The sequence below is a fragment of the Anopheles gambiae genome, chromosome X, assembly GCF_943734735.2.
Source record: "Anopheles gambiae chromosome X, idAnoGambNW_F1_1, whole genome shotgun sequence".
Taxonomy (NCBI): Eukaryota; Metazoa; Arthropoda; class Insecta; order Diptera; family Culicidae; genus Anopheles; species Anopheles gambiae.
Genome location: NC_064600.1, coordinates 236,868 through 255,122, shown reverse-complemented (window position 1 = coordinate 255,122; position 18,255 = coordinate 236,868). Strand labels below are relative to the sequence as shown.

Genomic DNA, 18,255 nt, shown 5'->3' with positions numbered 1-18,255 from the left:
ACTTCCCGGGAAATGGTTTCAGAAACAGGGGGAAAGATGGAAGTTTTCGTTTGTTTTGACATGTTTGCTATACACATTCAAATCGCTTGATGGACTCGTCTCGCTAGTACAACGCTTGACATGATATCGTTCTGAGTTTTGAAATTAGCACACATAATGTACGGTTTAGCAAAGAATGCATTTTGTAAGCACATGCAATACAGTGTAACAAACCAAAAAAACATCATTCCTTTTCAACGTTTTTTTTGAACATAAAATCAATATATCTGCAAATGGAAAAGCAAACGCGAATCGTTGCATACTATAGATGTTACTACATGCAAATTGGCACACAAAAATTTATATTTTACATCGGTAAATGGGTTGGTATGATAGCTTTGACACACTTTAGCCAACGCGTTAATTGAATTTTGTCAAAACGCGCCAGTAAAAAGTGTCAAATAATTTTCGGGCATCTCCGAAAAGGTACAATTAACAAACCAAAACTACACACTAACTACAGGACAAGCAATAACTACAAGTAACATGGAAAGCGTAACTACCACCACTACAGGGAAGGGAAGAAGTTGGATGTCGCAAACCCCAAAAACAAGCACTACATTTAGTCTTCGAAGCGAAGGGGGTAGAGGAATGAGGAAGAAATACGGAACCGGATACGGGTTTGTGCTGTGCCACAAATCATCTCGCTCGCTGTGCTGCGCTGGTTTGCCTCATTTACCTTCACCTGTCCCTGGGGTACTGCACGCTGCGCTAGCTCCGAACGTTCGTCGCTTACGGCGATGGTTGCTGTCGCGGACGGTGCTGTCACTGTGGCCATGGTGCCGGTCAGACCGACCGACGAGAGCATTGGCTGCTGGTAGCAGGAATGAAGGTGCGGTTCGCCTGTGTTAACCGCCGCGGGTAGTCCTGGATGATCGGTCGGATGATATTGCTTCACCGTCGACGTACGCCTCGAGTTGCTAGCGGAAGTTACGGCCTTACCGAATGGGAATCGGCACACATATACGCATAGTTTAAATAGGTTAACGGGTAGAGAGCGATGGTTATTAGAGAGGAAATAGAGTATTAGGGAGTATGAGGATTTTAAAGTTTTTTGGGCGTTCAATTTGGCATCCAATTAGGAAGAGATAGAAGGCAAATGAGCAAGGAGTAAAAAGTTAATTATAAGTAAATCATTAGGGACGTATTAAGAGGAAGTAGGGGGGGGGGGGCTTGTTAGGATGTGAGGACCATGGTTTGAACATTAGAACAACAATCCAGTTAATATTACTATAAGCATGCAACGCAGGAAATATTGTAACATTTAGCGTATTTAGAACTCATGCACAGTTCAACATTAGCAAAAAAATAAAGGTACACCTGAAACTCAAAAGTTTCCAAATCATAGCGAACGTTTCAGAAATATATGCAATTAACAAGTAACCTCAACAAGAGTTTAGCCATTAAGCGATTATGACCATACGTTACACTGCTGGATCGTTTTCATTGTGCAACTTTAGTCGTAGTTTTGCAAAGTCAGTATCAACAACGGTTAAACGCGCGTCAAAATACGACAAGTTTTTCAAAAGTCGTTAAATCAATCAGATCAATTGTGCGAAAAAAAACTAAACCGGTGTTCAACCTCGATAGTTTGCGGGTTTCTCGCTTGTCTTTTACGGTCGGGACATTCGAAGCGTTCGATTGCCTTTCAACACTCTTTGCCAAAAACTCACCTTTATCGACAGTGGACCACTGGAGTGTGAATCGTTGTCCGCTATAACGGAGGAGTTGTTCTCGTCGACCACTATCACCTCGTAATCACCTTCCTGCATGGATTGAGTTCCTATAGGGAGGGGGGAGGAAATAGAAGAAAAAAAAGTTTAGTTTTGGCTTCGGCGACGAACCCGTCATACGCAAGAGTAGGAAGTATTTCCTTCTTTCTCTCTTAGTCAATGTTTTTGTGTTTGTGTTTACCGCTCTTACGACGGATAAACTGGAACAGGAATAAATTTACACAAAACATAACAAAATCATTGAAGACATGTAAACACGGCCGACAAAATACAATCCAATAAATAAAAAAATCGAACAGAACAAAAATGACCGCATCGTAAAGAAGGAAAATAGAAACGATGGTCGAAAAAACAATTCAATAATAAAACAAATCAAGTCAACAAGAATGTACAAAACGAAATGGAAAATGCAAATAGAAACGGCAAACCTAGAGCTAGTAAACAAAACAAAAAGACAAAACTTGCAACCCAAAGGTAGAAAAAATAAATAAATCAGCGGCAAACAATTGGCAAAATAATGGAAACGAAAGCAACGAAAAGGAAAGAAAACAACATAGACCAACCAAAAAGGCAAAGGAATGCTAATCGGGTGCGTGTTTAGGTACAGAGTGATGCGCGCGTGTATAATGTGTGCGTGCCTCAATTTGTGTTAGTTGTTGCCCGTTGCATCGATCGTATCGGAAGTTCGAACGATTACACAGTAATTTTCCGGTAAAAAATTACTGTATTTTCGAAGAAACATACGACGGGGGGAAGATTTGCGTGTGCATGTATGTGTGTGTGTTGGGACAAAAAAAAAGACGGTGAGGAAGGTGACAGTGTGTGAGCGACAAGAAGGAGTGTTGTCGTGCCTTTCGATAGCTTGCCACCGTGACCAACGCCGACACCATTGTGCAGACCGGCAGTGACAGTGGTTCCAACAGTCCGTCCGACAGCGCGCAGCCCAACGACCGGTGCGCTACCTGCACCGTACGAGCCGACCCCGCCCGTATTAATTAGCGCCGTAAGGGAGTTGTTGTTGAGTCCGTGCTGCTGCTGGGTGTAGTGCTGGGGCTGCTGCTGTTGCTGATGGTGCTGCTGCAGATGGCCACCGGCGATGGCGGCAGCAGAGGCGGCGGCGGCAGCAGCAGCTGGTGAGTAGCAGTTGAGCATTTCGCTGGTGAAGATACAATTGCCTGGCCCGGTACCGAAGCCTTGTCCGTTGTTGTTGTTGTTGTTCAGTGTGTTGTTCGTTGCCGTGTTCGTGGCAGTTGCTGCATGGCCGTAGTATAGTGGCAAGGTGCTCCCGTTCACGCTGGCCCCGGCAACGTCCTTGTGATTAATGCTACCCCCTGAAGTGTTGTTGTTGATAAGGTTGCTATTGTTGTTGTTGTTGTTGTTGTTATTGTTGTTGTTGTTGTTGTTGTTGCTGTTAAGCAGGTTGCCACATCCGCCGGCGGACGAGGAGCCGGACGACGATGAGATGGTTTGCGACGAGGAGGAGGTGATGGTGTTGCTGCTGCCGTGCACGATCGTTGGCTGGTGGTTCGGATGGGATCCGGGTAGGAACTGTGGGTACACGTGGTGCGACCATTGCGGAAACAGTGGCCTATTGCTTGACTCTGTTGTATTGATTTTTGTTTTTGGTTGGTTTTAGTCGACAGAGTTCAATTTCAGTTGAGTTAGAATCGCAGGGGTGGGAGGATGTAGGTAGAGTAAGTGTTAGTATAGTAGCAGCATTTAGTAGTTGAAGCGTAGCAGGTTTTGAATCGAGCAAAAAAGTTGCACATTTAAGATGGCGTGAGCGTTACATAGGGCAGGATAAGTACAAAGATAGTACGCAGTATTCGCAACACACATAGTTGAATCGAGCAAATTAATTGGTTGGATGACGTTTCGTTTGGTCATTGGTGCGTAATGCAGACCAAACCGGGGTTTTGTTTTTAATTTCAAAGCAGCGTCAGAGAGATAAAAAGAGAAAAGACAGAAAGAAAACACAATGGGGAGAGAGAACATTTTCTTGATTTAGGTTGGCATGTAAAAAAGCTGAAAAATCGAGTTGCTCGAGTAGCAGCTATAGAATCGATATTGATTATTGGCTAACGGCAGAATAAAAATAACAAAAATAATATACTATAAAACCCATAAACGTTAACGCTAAAGCTATGTTGAAGCAAAACTGGCGGGGGCAGTATTTTCTTTTTGGACATATTTTGAGCGAGGTTAGTGAATGTTACTACTTAATGAAATATACGATGATATTTGAACAGAAAATACATATTTTCTTTTGTAAAAAAGCCAAAGTATTTTATATGTGATAATTTATCTGTGAAATCAGTACACGCAATTGCACCAACAAACTGTACACAGCCCTAAGGAAGATACTTAGACGTTGTAAATACTATAAAATTTGAAAAAGCTAACAAAAACTTGCTCAATTCTGTTCTCAAGGTGTTAAAATTAGTGATTTTCATCACTTGTAGTTTGTTTATAATCAATCACACTTTCCTGGGGGTCTAGTTACTTATAAATAGTTTCTAGTTAATTGACTTAATCTTCTTCTTCTTTGGCTCAACAACCGTTGTCGGGCAAGGCCTGCCTGTACCACTTGTGGGCTTGGCTTTCAGTGACTTATTGATTTCCCCCCATAGCAGGATAGTCAGTCTTACGTATGGCGGCACGGTCTATTTGGGGCTTGAACCCATGACGGGCATGTTGTTAAGTCGTACGAGTAGACGACTGTACCATGAGACCGCGGCTTAATTGACTTAATAGGTTACAAGCAATGGTAATAGGTTACAATCTTGGTAATAAGCATTAGTTGATTCATCATGTAACAAAGCTTTTTGTATAAACAAATCTTATCAGAGATCTAAGAAGGCGAAACTAAACAGCTAAGAAGCACATACTGATCTGGAAGTGCTTTAAAACCGCATTACTACCAACGATTGTCATATCGTAAAACAAATACAGCTCTCGTTGCTGCTGAACGAAAACCACCCAAAACAACAGTAACAACGAAAAAGAGATTCTTGATAAGAACGCAAAAGAAAAGAAAACGAACCAAAGACCAAAAGGACCGAAAACGAAAGTTCCTGAAGAGGGTGGGGGAAGGTTTGTACGACGCACTGTGTGTACCTACCCTGTGTTGGCGTCGAGCGATGGATGACCGGCGAAGAGTTGCGGTGTATCTGCAGCTCGACCGGCGGTTCCAGGATGTCCCGATACTTCGACACCATCAGCACCGAGATGAAGTACACGATGGCGAGGGACAGGAACTGTGCCTGCTTCGTTTCCTCCTGAAAGAGTCGTTTCTTGAGATTATAATTAGTTGCACCTTGACGCATCGGCAGGCCAGCCCGAAGCATGGGCCATAACGGGGGTTGAGGGAAGTGTGTTGATGGAAGGGATCTGGGGTGGGATTTGCACAGAAAGCGAACGCACACCTGGTTGTCACACTTACCACATCGCGGTATATGACCGCCCGCAGCCGATTGATGTCCATGTCCTGGAGCAGCTTTTCCGGATCCTTGACCGGGCTCATCGGCCCGGACAGCGACTCGATGATCGTCTTGGACGTTGACTGGGCACCGCGTATCAGCGCCTGCAGATGCACCCCGCCCGGAATGTCCTTGAGCGACATGCCGTTGTACAGGCCGCGCGTACGCTCCTTGCACTCGAGACAGTTGCGAACCGCGCAGGTGCATACCAGCCGCAAGCACTGGCGCAGTATGCCGCCGGACGACATGTTCTTCTCCGCCTCGAGCTCGCTGAAGTTGAGCGAGCTGGCAAATATCAGCACGTCCGCCATGTTGACCAGCCGCTGCAGGAACGAGACGGCCACGTCGAGCGGCATGCCCTGCGTCGGCTCGAGCACGTCCAGTTCGGAATTGGGCGAGGTAGCGCTGGCCAGCAGTGGCAGCAGCCCACCGCACGCAATGATCAAATTGTCCGCTAGCTGCGAGATCAGATGCACCGTGTTGACCACGAAGATGGCATTCTCCGCCGAGTTGACAAAGTCGAGGACGCTCTTGGTCGAGTGGCTGCGCCACACCTGGATGTCGGTTTCGAGCGAGAAGAGCACGTCGGAGAGCAGACGCTGATGGATGTAGGACCATTTAAACTCCGGTATGCGGAACGGGGGCCGGGTCGGGCCGGGCGAAAACATGGGTCGTGTCGATGATGACTTGGAACGCTTGACACCACCACCGCCAGCGGTACTACTGCCACTTTCGTAGCTCATCGGTTGCACCGGTGGCGTTTGTGAGGCCGTTGTCGGTTGCTGCTGCAGCGGCTGGGCGGCTTGTTTCGGGTGCGATTGTGCATCGAGATACTGTTGTGTATTGGTGGACACGCTAACGGCACGCTTGGATCCGGTACTGATCGTACTATTGCTGTTCGGTTTGCCACTGTCCGCCGTACCGGTAGCGGCTCCGTCACTGGCAGTGTCTACGCTAACAGCACCACCAGCACGCTCATCGGAAGCATCGAGCTGTTCCTCCGTCTCGGCCACCAATACCTCCCCATCATCCTCCTCTTCCTCCTCTTCCTCTTCCTCTTCTTCCTCCTCCTCTTCTTCCACTTCTTCTTCGTCCTCCTCGATCAAACTGTTGCCACCGGCGCGCTGCTTCTCACTGATTGCCATACCCTCCATCGCATCCGACACCACGGAAATGCGCTGGTGCTCCTCACCCTCGTGAGCGTGGTGATGATGATGGTGATGGTGATGATGATGGTGAGGATGGTGACGATGGTGATGGTGGTGGCGCTGCACATCAGTACCACTGCCATCCTGCTGTTGCTCGCCGACCACTGCAGTGCTTGCGCCTTTCTCCGCCTTCTCGACCGCATCCGTTATGATCGATTCCACGACCTCCTGCATCTCGGCGGCAAGTGCCGTCGCACCGTCACCCTCCTCATGCTCCGATGCAGGGAAGCACCGATCAAGGAGCTCCTCCACGATGCTGTCCACTGCGGCAGCCACCTTCCGTGCGTCCGGTTCGCCCTGCAGCACCGGCGACGCTGGCACGGTTGCTCTATCATTTGACCTATCACTGACGCACACTACTGACGGCGAGCTGCTGACGGTGGACGGTTCCGACGTGCCGACCGGCTCAACACTGCCGCGGGTCGATTCGTCGCCACACTGCTGGTTGCTGTCGGCGCCAGCATCCATATCGCCTCCTTCCCCTTCGACCGCTTTGAGTGAGTTCTGGTTCATCTTTACGACCTCGTTCACCGCCAGCTCGATCTCCTCGTCTTTGATCACTGGCGAGGAGGTCGGTTCGGCCGGTGCCTCCTTGGTCTCACCGTGCTGCGGCTGCTGCTGCTCCACCAGCATATTGGCTGACTTGTCGATGATTTCATCGACGATCGTTTTCACCACATGCTCGGTGGTGGTGGTGTTGGTATTGGTGGCTGACGTTTGGCTGCAGGCGGTCGGTTCGCTGCCAGGCACCTGCTGCTGCCCACTACCGAACGCTCGCTGCTCATCCCCTTCCTCATCATCCTGCTCTTCATCCTCTTCCTCTTCCTCCACTTCTTCCTCTTCCTCATCCACCCCATCGGCGTCGTCGTTCTCTTCCTCCTCTTCACCGTCCATCCCATCCTGCGGGCCATCGGGCAGGCACGTTTCGTCCTCCTCGAGCAGGTCCGGTTCGCCTCCCCGCACGTAACCATTACTGCCCGCCGGCGCGTCCTGAAACGCGATCGCCTGCTGCTGCTTCACCATCACGCTCGTGTCGATCATCGTTTCGCCCGTTTCCGGCTCGCAAACGCACCCGGGCGCCACCGCCGTTCCCGGCGATACCGCCATCTGCTTCACGCACTTGCCGTGCATGTCCAGCTCACCCTCCTTGCCGGTGCCGGCACCGGTGCTCCCGTTCGCACCGTGCTCCCAGCCGCTGATAGTGCTGATCGGCCGCTGCTGGCGCAGCGCCGGATCGGTAATATTGTCCGTCCTGTGCTTCTCGTAGTGCTCGTACATTTGCGCGAACTGCAGCTTAAACTCCTCGTACGACACCTTCGAGTGGACGATCGCGAGTGTGTCCACCCAGACGCGCCATCCGCCGTACTCGTACTTGATCGCGTGATGGAGCAGCATGCGGAACAGCGAGTACACCATGTCGGACAGCTTCTGCTCCTCCGAGTTCTTCGGATGGATGTACGCCATCGCGATCAGCCACTCCTGCCAGACGCTCATCTGCAGTACGGTGCGCCTGTTTTCGCGATTGTTGTTGCACAGCAGCGTCATGTCGGAGAGGAACAGCTTCTTCACCTCGATCAGCTGCTCCGACTGCTTCGACTGGCGGATTAGCGTGGCCACCACCTTCAAGATCATCGGGTTTTCCAGCCGGTAGTGGCTTTCCGGTTCGGGATGCTTGGCATACAGTATCTGCTGCGAGATGTGCTCGGTCATAATCTCGTACAGCACGTTGTACGTCGGCAGCGAGACGGACTCCTCGTACAGCAGCAGCCGTTCGGCCAGCAGCGTATACAGATTGTGCGGCGACATCACATCGTACTTGCGCCTGTCGATTCGGGGGGAGGGAAAAATAAGTAACAAAAACAACAACATACGCATTAAGACGCAACTCTGACTGTCAGCAATGTTACGAAACTTACTTGTGCGTGCTACGCGACAGGAAAAAGCCCAGCAGCTTGAGTGCCTGCAACCGTATCAGCTGACTTTCGGCGGCGAGCAGCTTGAAGATGGTGCGCACGCCATGCTTCACGTCGAACGCCGGTACCATCGAGCTCGGATGCTCGGACATCAGCGAGATCAGCATCTGCAGCACGTCGTGCAGGTTCTCGTCCTCGTGCATCGTCATCAGATAGTTAAGGATGCTCTGCAGCTCGTCGTCCTTCGCACCGTTGCCGATCATGATTAGCTGCTTCAGGAACAGCAGGATATACGCACGAATCGCAAGGATGTCCTTTTGGGCCGGCCGGGGTCCATCGAGACCCTTCGGCGTGATGCCGCTCTTGGCGCGCGGGTTCACCACCCAGTAGTAGAACTTGAGCGTGTGCACCGTCTGCAAGACGGTGCTGACGCGCCGCACGTTGCTGTAGATCTGCGTGTCGCTGAGGAACTCCGTCGCCAGGTACGCGTACAGGCGGGCCTGTACCGTCGCGGGCGTGTAGATCCACAGTGACGGATTGAACAGCACGTGATCTAGCAGCTGCCAGGTTAGGAAAGAGAAACAGAAGAGCTTCACTTTAACTTTGAATTTCGTCTGCCCTGCCACAAGCCGATTCAATTTAGGCATGCAGCAAGAGAGTTAAGTTACGCAACATCAACGTACGAAACGGTACAAAATATAATGCAATTGAAAATCAAGAACAATATACAGAACATTCCCTCTAACTAGTTCAACGCATCGCAACCAAAGCACGGCGAGAGATTAAAAAACGAAACAATTACATTTTAACTACCAAAACATATGATAATAATAATTTCAAGACTAAAGGTTGTATTCAACCCTCAACAATCACACAAAAAAAGATACATAAATAAGACCACTCCAAAATGGAACATGTTTGTTTGAACATTTGACAGTGTATAAGAAATGTACACTTTCACAAACAAAATAAACAACAAAACAATGATAAGGATGCAAAAATTTGATCAACATAAGAAGGACATGCATGCTAAACGGAATCAGGAGCTTGTTTTGTATAGAATGCAAAACCAAATGTTTTTATCTTTTTCAACATCAAAAAAGTTTTTTTTTTTAATTTTATATATACAGGCTTTATTCTATTCTGAACGCGATTCGATTCGAGTCGAGAAAATGAACTCCAAAGTGAGCTTTTCCATACAAATGAACACACAAAAATCATCAACTCGACATCGAGTTGAATCGATCATACGAATAGAATACGCCTGATAGTTTGTGTGATTGATTGTTTTAGTTCGAGTACTGATTCCAACGTTGCTGTGACAATTAAGAACCAGATAGTTTTAGTATGCCATACAACAACAAAAAATACATCCATAAACACGATGGAAGTTCAAAACCAAAAACCTAAAGCAAATACAAAAAATGCTAACAATTAAACATGGATAGTAAATAACGATCAGTATGCATCATGCAGAGTTGAAAACGATTCATTGCACGGATATGAACTGCAAATGTTCGACACGCGGCTTGCTAAACGCTATGTCCAGCCTCGCTTCTTCTCATCGCCAACGCACTATTCACGTTTTGGCTTGCTTAAAAAGCGTCAACCGCGAGCTTTGAGAAAATCTAAAACATAAATGTTATTGTCGCCGCAGAGACAGTTATGCTTCCTTCCGGGGTTTTTTTGTTTGTTTGTTTTGTTTGGTCCTTCGTTGTGTGTGCGTAGTGTTTCCGTTAGCCAGGGCGGCATCGCTTCCGCTCCTTGCGCCGCGTTTGCGGCCGTGTAAGCTCGTACCAGTTGCCGGCAACGGAAGCTGGGCCAGACGTACCTGTTTGAGCAAGAGATCCGAGTTGGCGGACAGGCAGGTCACCAGATACTTGGTAAGACTCAGAAACGATCCCAGCACGTCTAGCGAGAGGTGATCGCGGGAGGAACGCTGAAGCATGAAGGATATCACCAGGAAACCACGATTCTGTAGAGGTAAAAGAACAAACAATAAAGGTGATTTCGGTGCTGGACGTATAAGCTCCCGTGCGCTTACCTGTATCATGTGCTGCTGTACCGTTTGTGAACTTTCGACGAGTTCGCAAATGAATCCAAGCAATTTGGCACTAAGTAAAGATAGTTAAAATTAGTATATAGTTAAAAAACAACACAGAATTCCCATTCCTACCATAGCGTTGGATCCTTTCGCACATCTGTGCCTTCGTAAGGCATATCAAGCTGGGAAAAGAGCGGAAACAGCACCTGTATACCGCCGATGGAGTTCAGCGTACAGTGGATGGAATGAGTCACGACAGCCTTTACGTCCTAGAGAATACAAAACCAAAAAAAAAATCGACACGAAAAATATATCAAAACGATTCAGTGATGCATGACACAATCCATAAAAGGGTCTGGTAGCAATGGGCTGTGATGTAACCCCAGTTACGCAATGCTTACCTGCAGCATAAGCGAGTGCGGTGTGTGCACAAAGTACGACAGATTGCCCTTGGGAGCCGACTGTAAGCACAGCTGACCGTCGGTAGCGACCGGATTGTACATGAAGACGATAGCGCTGGACAGTTTGCCATCGTACAGTACCTAGGGTGTGGGTTTTATTTTAAAATACAACCGGCGATCGACCGTTATAAACCACGAGGTTTGGAGGGGGGGAGAAAAAGCAGAGCATACAAATGTTGAATATGGCGGCAGGATACAAAATAATCCGAAGGGAAAAGCGCACTTCTGTACGATGGACGCTAGAGTTCGCTCTCGGCACCGCTCACAGTTTGGAGGATGGAGTTTTGAAGCGAAAAGCGACGGGCAAAACCGAAAGTACTAACTAGTAGGTGGATCGGTCGTAAAACTGAACAGAAAGGAATATTTTGCTGTTCGTAGAAAGACGCGATACAGCACTGGGAAAGGTAAATACAAAATTAAAACGAAAAGCAAGAAATTCATGCATTCAAAAGCTACATATTTCTAACTTGATTTTTCCCTTTTTTGTTTGGCTTGATACACACACACACCCGCGCGTGAGACAATAGGTGAGGCATACAAAATGACACGCGGTTTTCATTCGATTAGACAGGCAGCAAAGGGTTAAGAAGGGACTGAAAATACCTTTATGTAAAAAAGCAGAACTGTTCAGTCTAGATCAGTCAGGTGAAAACTAGCGATCTGAAATGACCTTTCAAAGGAATTGACTACGCAATATACAGTAGGTGACCACTGGCTGAGACGTAAACAAACTCCTGTTAGCTATGGATTGTTTGATTTCTTTGACGATTAATTGAACGAACATATAACACTTCTTTTTTTCATTTATGTTGATAAAAAACTACAGTACTTCATGCTCAGTGCACATTTGCGATAAATTTCCCTTCATGAGACTCGGGATGTTTCATGTTTTGACGTATAAGTGTTTTTTAAACTGAAAATCACTACAGTTAGCGAACCTCCAGTTAATCTGTATGGTACAGGGAAAAGGTGTAAATAATTGACTTGGCTTACTGTTCGATTGATTAACAAAATCTACAGGAATATTTACTAAGGTAGGTGGGATATCGAGGGGTCGGAGGGGTTGGGTTGGAAAACAGAATTGACAATATACGGAACATAAAAAACAATAAAAGCATGCTTACGGATACTAAATCAAACGGTTCGCCACCGGAGCCCGGGGCGGCGGAAGCAAGCGCAACACCGGGACTGGCCAAGGCCACGGTCGTGGGTGAGGAAAACGAGGATGGGTGGTGGTCGGCAGCGGCGGCACTAGTAGCAGCAGCGGCGGCAGCAGCAGTGCTACCACTCACGAGCGTTCTATGGATAGTGGACTCGGTCGGAGCCAGTGGCGTTGGGGAAAGCGACGATAGGATGGCTTTCGCCTCACTCACCCGCTTGTGGTTGTCCGGCAGATTCAGATAGCACTCGTTGTCAAAGCGGAACTGGGACTGCGGAATGGTGAAAGTGACGATGGGTAAGCCATTGTTAGCTGTGAACGTCGAGGGTGGAGCTGTCGGGAAAATGGAATTCCTTACCTTGTAGCCAGGGCCGAGCCGATGCATTGCACAGATCTGCTGCGTGGTTAGTGCCTCCGAGAAGAGATAGATGGCGGCCATCTGTCCGCAGAACACGCGCTCCTCGTCCAGCTCCGGCGTGGCGCCAACGTAACACTTGTCGAACGGCTATGTTGACAGTGAATGGTTAATTCGGTTAGCGAAACTAGTTCGATGCGACTGCTGTCGCGAACCTCAGTACTCACATCGTTCGTCGACACTAGCCAGGCCATTTCCGTGCTTGACGCTAGCTGCCCATTCACCAGGCACTTGATCTCACTCTTCGTCCACCGGTTGTAGATATATACAATGGCAATCATGTACCACTTGCGCGGCTGAAACTCGTACTTGACGCAGTGCTGGAAACCCTTACCCTTCACCTTCATGGACGTTAGCACCAGGCAGTTGCCCACAAAGTGTGCCGTGTAACCGACACCCTTGGACGTTTTAAAACTGTTTCGTTAGCGCAAGAAAGAGAAGATATCGTGAGCTTGGCAAAGAAAGGGTTACAATGTGAAAACCAACGCTAGGACGCGACTAGAACGTACCAGTATAGGTAGGGCTTTTCACGCTCTATGTTAACCGAGTTAATCGGATCCAGCCGAAACCAGGTGCTAAAAGTGAATCCGTTCTCGTACGGCCATTTCGCCAACGGTGGCAGCACGATTGCCTACGCAAGAGACGCAAAAGACAGAGATGAGTGCGTGATACGAGCTGTATCCGTTCGAAAACCACGTGTTACGTACCGAACCCTTACGGCCTGGGAAGCTGAAAAACACGTCAGGCCCGTTCCGGTGTGGCATCTGCTTCAGCACGTTCAGCAGCTTGGCCGAATGGCGGGGCCATTTCCCGTTCACCGCCTTCATTGCGCCGAACAGCAGCTTCAGCTCCTTCACCGTAATACTGTAACTGGCGAGCACACCAAGCATCTCGATGAGCAAATCTAGCGACGCAATGGGAGAAAGGGTAGTTATGTGGTTTAAGTGGCGGCTCAGGGGACTCGGCGATTCCGACATACCGGCCACGATGGGTTCGGCCTGCTGCAACCGTGCCAGCACATGCTCGATCAGGCCGATCTCGGTGCACGCCTGAAGGTTGCGGACGCTCTTCTTCAGGATCGCGATGAACACGCTCCACACCTCAGCCTGCAGGTTGGCCGGACAGTGATCCAGCAGCTCGAGCATGTGTTTCACGTTCTGCGCGTCCTGCACGACGAAGTTAAGCTCCATGTCGAATTCGCCGCCGACCAGCTGCGCACGGGAGAAATGGTAAAGCGGGAGATTAGTGATTCTTGTAGCTAACAATTCGTTTTCGAGGGAGCAACTTCGCTCCAACTTTCACACCAGAACGCACAGCACAGCCCGCGCGACAGTGGCAGGAGCTGAAGGTGAACGTTATCGGAGTTTGCCGGTGCGTTTACGTTGCACTCGATCAAAGTTTATCGACAGACAGAGATAGAAGAAAACGAGCGAATGTGTTTGCTGCCAATAATGGTATAACTTATCACGTTGCTCAATCGGCGTTACAATTCATTAAGGCATTTCATTGCAAATTTGGTATTTGGGTTGTAGCAAACGGTTATTTACGTCCGCTAATAATTTACCTAACATTTTGGAGCATTACTGTTTTCTACTGTACTCTGTTTTCTAAGGAAAGGCGAAAATTAAGCATAAGGGGAATTGTCGGCGCGCAAACACCCAGTAGATGAAAATTGGTGCCCTGATGGGCTTACTACCACTGCTCGAAGACGTCGTGCGTCTTGGGATTCGAGATAAGAGTGCCAACTACCGATAAAAGTGGCACGATAAGGCTGCTACCCTCTCTCTCTCTCTCCCTCTAGAAGGTGCACCATTGGAGGGGGGACCAGAATCGACACTTGAAGGTTTCCATCCGCGGTGCGGCGAATCATCAATCTGCTGCTAGGCGTTGGAAATCAGAGCGCTCGAAAGCTATTACTTTGTATGATAAAGCTGTTTCTGATAGTAGCAGCAGACCATCGAGCAGACCATCAATGCTAACAAATGCTGTTACTACTTCCATTTCATCCCCAGGACAGATCTCTGCGCCCATGAAAATTTGTCTGTTTGTTTATGTTTTTTAGGTTCAAATGTTCCGTGAGCAAGTGAAAAAAAAACTCTAATTCGTTATCATGCCTGTCCTAATTGTTTCTTTGATTTAATCTAGCTCCACGGTACACCTTTCCTGGCCGGTTTTTGACATCAATCCGATGTGTTCGGACGGCAAACCTGCTCGACACCCTATGAGTACGGCCGTGACGACACTGCTCGTTAGCACCATCCATCGGTCGTGTTAATTCAGCTAGTCTAAAATGTTGTGTCTGTAAATGACCATCTTCCACGGACAGCCTGTGACGTTAGAGCTTAGATTCGAACAAAACTTGGCGATTATCCGACAATCCAGCCGGAATGTTTACGTCGCGCCCTCTTACCAGATGCAGCACCGTGTTGACCACCTCCCGGTTCGACACCTGGCCCACCTCGATCAGCCCGATCAGGACGGCGAACTTGAGGTTGTCCGTCATCGACATTTTCACCACTTCCTCGGGTCGCTTGATGTCACACAGCGGCGGTCGCGTAAGATCTGCCATGGTGTGTGGCGTACTCTAAAATGAGGAGAAACAATAGATGGATTAGGAAAAACAAACGAACATGCAAACGTAATTCTGATAATGCTGTTGTTGAGTATGCCGAGGAAAAGGAGCAAAATGACTAGAACAAGGGAGGTTGCACTCCCTCACATTAATGGTCTAACTACACGTAAATTCCGGCTGACACATGTATGCTCGGGCGCCGATGATCGATGGGTGATGGGTGTTTTTTTTATTCATGTGCGCCTGTTGTATCCGTGTGTGTGTGTGTTTTGGTGTGTCTAGTGCGAATTAAGATAGCGCGAGTTGTTTGCGTAGAACAGTACTTGTCTTGCTCGCGCTCCCCTCTCTACCGTGCTCAACTGCTTCCACGTAGGCCGCTGCACCTGCAGCTTTTGTACGGGATTTTTTTCCGCAAGTGTGATGTCGCGGTTCGCGACAGCGTAGATATACGTCTGTGCAACATATATCAGTACAACACGACAAATGATAAAGCAAACATCATAAACACAAATGCACACACACACATACAATGGCCGCATGATAGAATTCAACCCCATAAAGTCACCACCACCACTCACTGTTAAGGGGAAGAGTGTAGCAATCGAACACACAAACACAGCACAGCGACGGAAACATGCAACCGCACTGTGTTTTGTGTGTGTGTGCGCGGATGTATGTTGAACAACCCCTTACGTCACCACGTCAGCGGAAAGGATTTTGTGCGTGTCTGTTTTGTGTGTGTGTGTTTTTTTTTGAAGCTTTTGAAAAACGGTTGGTTGTTGATCGATGATGTTGATTGAAGCGTTGAGGGCGCGTGAGGGCGACCGGTGGTTTCGGTACGCACTAGTCCTGTCCCCTGCCTTCGGGACACTCCAACGGGCGCTGGGTGGCTGATTGTGACACCCAAGCGAGAGGGATGCGCATGTGTCTTTGCTTGTATGTGTGTGCGTTACCGTGCACATCGGTCCTGACCACTGGAACGGTCAGGCGCACACCGGATACCCATCCCCGAGACACGATATGTCGGCTGAGTGGTTGATGAAGATTTTCTTTTAGCGTTTGTATCTTGTCTTCTTTGCGACCCCATCGAAAGCCACAAATTTCCACCCCTGTGCTCTAATTGTCACCACCCGAGGCACACAGCATTTCGCTCCCCAAAAGGATAGACACACACACACATATGTAGCTGTTCACCTTTGAGAAAAACAGGTTCATTCTGTGCTTGTTTTTCTCGCCTTGGGCCAGAAGTCGTAAAAAGGGGTTGAAATGAAGAAATAAGGGGTTACAAGCGGATGATGGGGTTCAAAATTTTATCTTGCACACGTGCGCTTACACACACACAGACACACGCGCACATAATCGTACACTTTAGGAGATACGCACGCAACAAAGCACACACAAACACGTAGAAACAGGGGAACGGATGCGCGCGCGCACACACTATACACACTCATTCACACACAGCTACAGACACACAAACGCACATCATACATATACAAATTATTTTTCCCTATATTAGCCCTGTTCGACTCTCAACAGTGTGAGTTTTTTTCATTCTCTCTCTCTCTGTTTTTCGATTTTTTCCGTTCTGCTTTTACTTATTCATAGTCACACATACATACACACATTCACTTTAGATGACAGTTCGTGGTAGAATGTAGGTGGAAGACTTGAACGATATGAAAAAAATGGGGGAGGGCACCCACAAGGGCGGGATGTGTGCGTGTGTGTGGGTGGCTGTTGAAGATAAAAAAAGGAAAGGGTGATGAGATGGGGAGCTTTAGGATCGAAATGGATCGCACAATTCTAAGCGACCGGTGTATGCGAGATTTTACACACACACATACACGTACACTCACACATACACCAAAAGGTACCAAAAGTCGATGACGACGATTCCGAAATTCGTCCAAAACCCATTTAGATAAAGGTGCTTTGATAATAAAGCAAAAAAAAAAAGAAAGAAACGCCCCGCTCCGTCTCCCCCACTCCCTTGACTAACACAAATACACACGCGCTTGACAATGGTGGAGCAGATGGGTTGATCAAGAGAAGGGTGTGAAAACCCCCAGATGGACGGAGCTTTCGGGAGTGCTTCCTTCGGACGGGATTTTCATGTGGGGGATGGGGGGAGGACAAAAAGCGAACACTTTTCTTAGTGAACATATCCTTCCGTACTTAATTGCTCCACCGCCGCTGCACCATCCCCTTCTCGGGTGCTCCTACCAATGCTCCTTTCTGGAAAACGGGAGCGAAACGGTTGCACCACCTGGTTTCCGGTTTACCTTTCCCAGCTCGGTTCCAGCGTTTTTCCTCCGTTTTCCCTTTTACCCTTCGTTCGCCCGTTCACTCTCCAGACGTTTGCTATGTTCTGGATGGCAAAAAGATGGACACTAGCGTTGACTGGCTGGCTGGCTGGCTGGCTGGCTGACTGGCTGGAAGATGATCGATTTTCACTTTTTCACATGCTTCTTCTTCCGTCCTTTAACTTTCCTACCCTGTCTCGCTCTCTTCTGCCTTCTCTTCCCCCACCCCGATTACTTCAGTGTTTGCTGGCTCGTCGCTGTGGTTTGTATCGTACTATCTGATTTTGCTCTACATGGGACAGTGATGATGGTGGTGGGGTGGTGATAGTGACAGTGGATGGGATATGCATGTGGATGTGAGGGTGGCGGTCCTCACCGAAAAAAGGGCCACTCACTGTGCAGCGGTGTCCGCGTCGTCGCCGTACCTACACTTTAGCCGATGTGGAGTGCGACCCGCCGTAGCCTGGTTCCCTTCTGTACGACCCAACTGGAGAACACAGCTGTGGCCACTGGGTAAGCCACCATGTACACTTTTGCTGCCCCCGAAAGAACGCACTTGAACGCCTATTATACCTTTTCCCTTAATTAAATGGTCGAGATTTGTAATGGGACGAAAAAAAGGTTATCGCGTCCCCGTTGACAGCACCTGTCAAACTGGTTCCGATTGTGCTCTGGCGAAGCGAACGCGACACGGGAGCAAGATATCTGCTTCTTCCTCTTCTCGGCAACGCGCAGTTCACAGGTTCGCAGCGAGAGTGTTAGATAGTGCAGAGAGACAGAGAGAGAGAACAAGAGAGAAAGAGAGGAAGAGAAGCATATTTTGTAATGCGTTGGTAATAGTGTTGGGTCATACGATTCATTTCACGACCCGACCCGGAGTCGGGTGCAAGCCAGTCGGAATCGATTCCTGATCTATCGGGTCGACC

General features: G+C 48.5%; 1 protein-coding gene across 22 annotated transcripts in view; it reads right to left on the bottom strand.

The window, feature by feature from the left end:
* Positions 1–18,022, bottom strand: part of LOC1272258 (neurobeachin) — a 28,285-nt gene extending 10,263 nt beyond the window's left edge. The window contains exons 1-18 of one of the 22 annotated variants that reach the window (XM_061654768.1): positions 17,706–18,022; positions 14,862–15,035; positions 13,431–13,662; positions 13,159–13,355; positions 12,961–13,082; positions 12,619–12,865; positions 12,395–12,541; positions 12,002–12,307; positions 10,818–10,958; positions 10,549–10,685; positions 10,417–10,486; positions 10,204–10,347; positions 8,376–8,962; positions 5,215–8,281; positions 4,894–5,065; positions 2,624–3,373; positions 1,713–1,822; positions 719–976 (exon numbers count right to left, since the gene is read on the bottom strand). In XM_061654768.1, coding sequence (XP_061510752.1) covers positions 719–976; positions 1,713–1,822; positions 2,624–3,373; positions 4,894–5,065; positions 5,215–8,281; positions 8,376–8,962; positions 10,204–10,347; positions 10,417–10,486; positions 10,549–10,685; positions 10,818–10,958; positions 12,002–12,307; positions 12,395–12,541; positions 12,619–12,865; positions 12,961–13,082; positions 13,159–13,355; positions 13,431–13,662; positions 14,862–15,020 — 6,846 coding nt within the window. In that variant the 5' untranslated portion in view covers positions 15,021–15,035; positions 17,706–18,022. Of the gene's footprint in view, positions 1–718; positions 977–1,712; positions 1,823–2,623; positions 3,374–4,893; positions 5,066–5,214; positions 8,282–8,375; positions 8,963–10,203; positions 10,348–10,416; positions 10,487–10,548; positions 10,686–10,817; positions 10,959–12,001; positions 12,308–12,394; positions 12,542–12,618; positions 12,866–12,960; positions 13,083–13,158; positions 13,356–13,430; positions 13,663–14,861; positions 15,036–15,346; positions 15,518–15,601; positions 15,722–17,308; positions 17,651–17,705 lie in introns of those variants that run through there. The other 21 variants (XM_061654764.1, XM_061654751.1, XM_061654757.1 and 18 more) reach the window with 21 other exon arrangements.
* Positions 18,023–18,255: the final 233 nt, after the last annotated feature.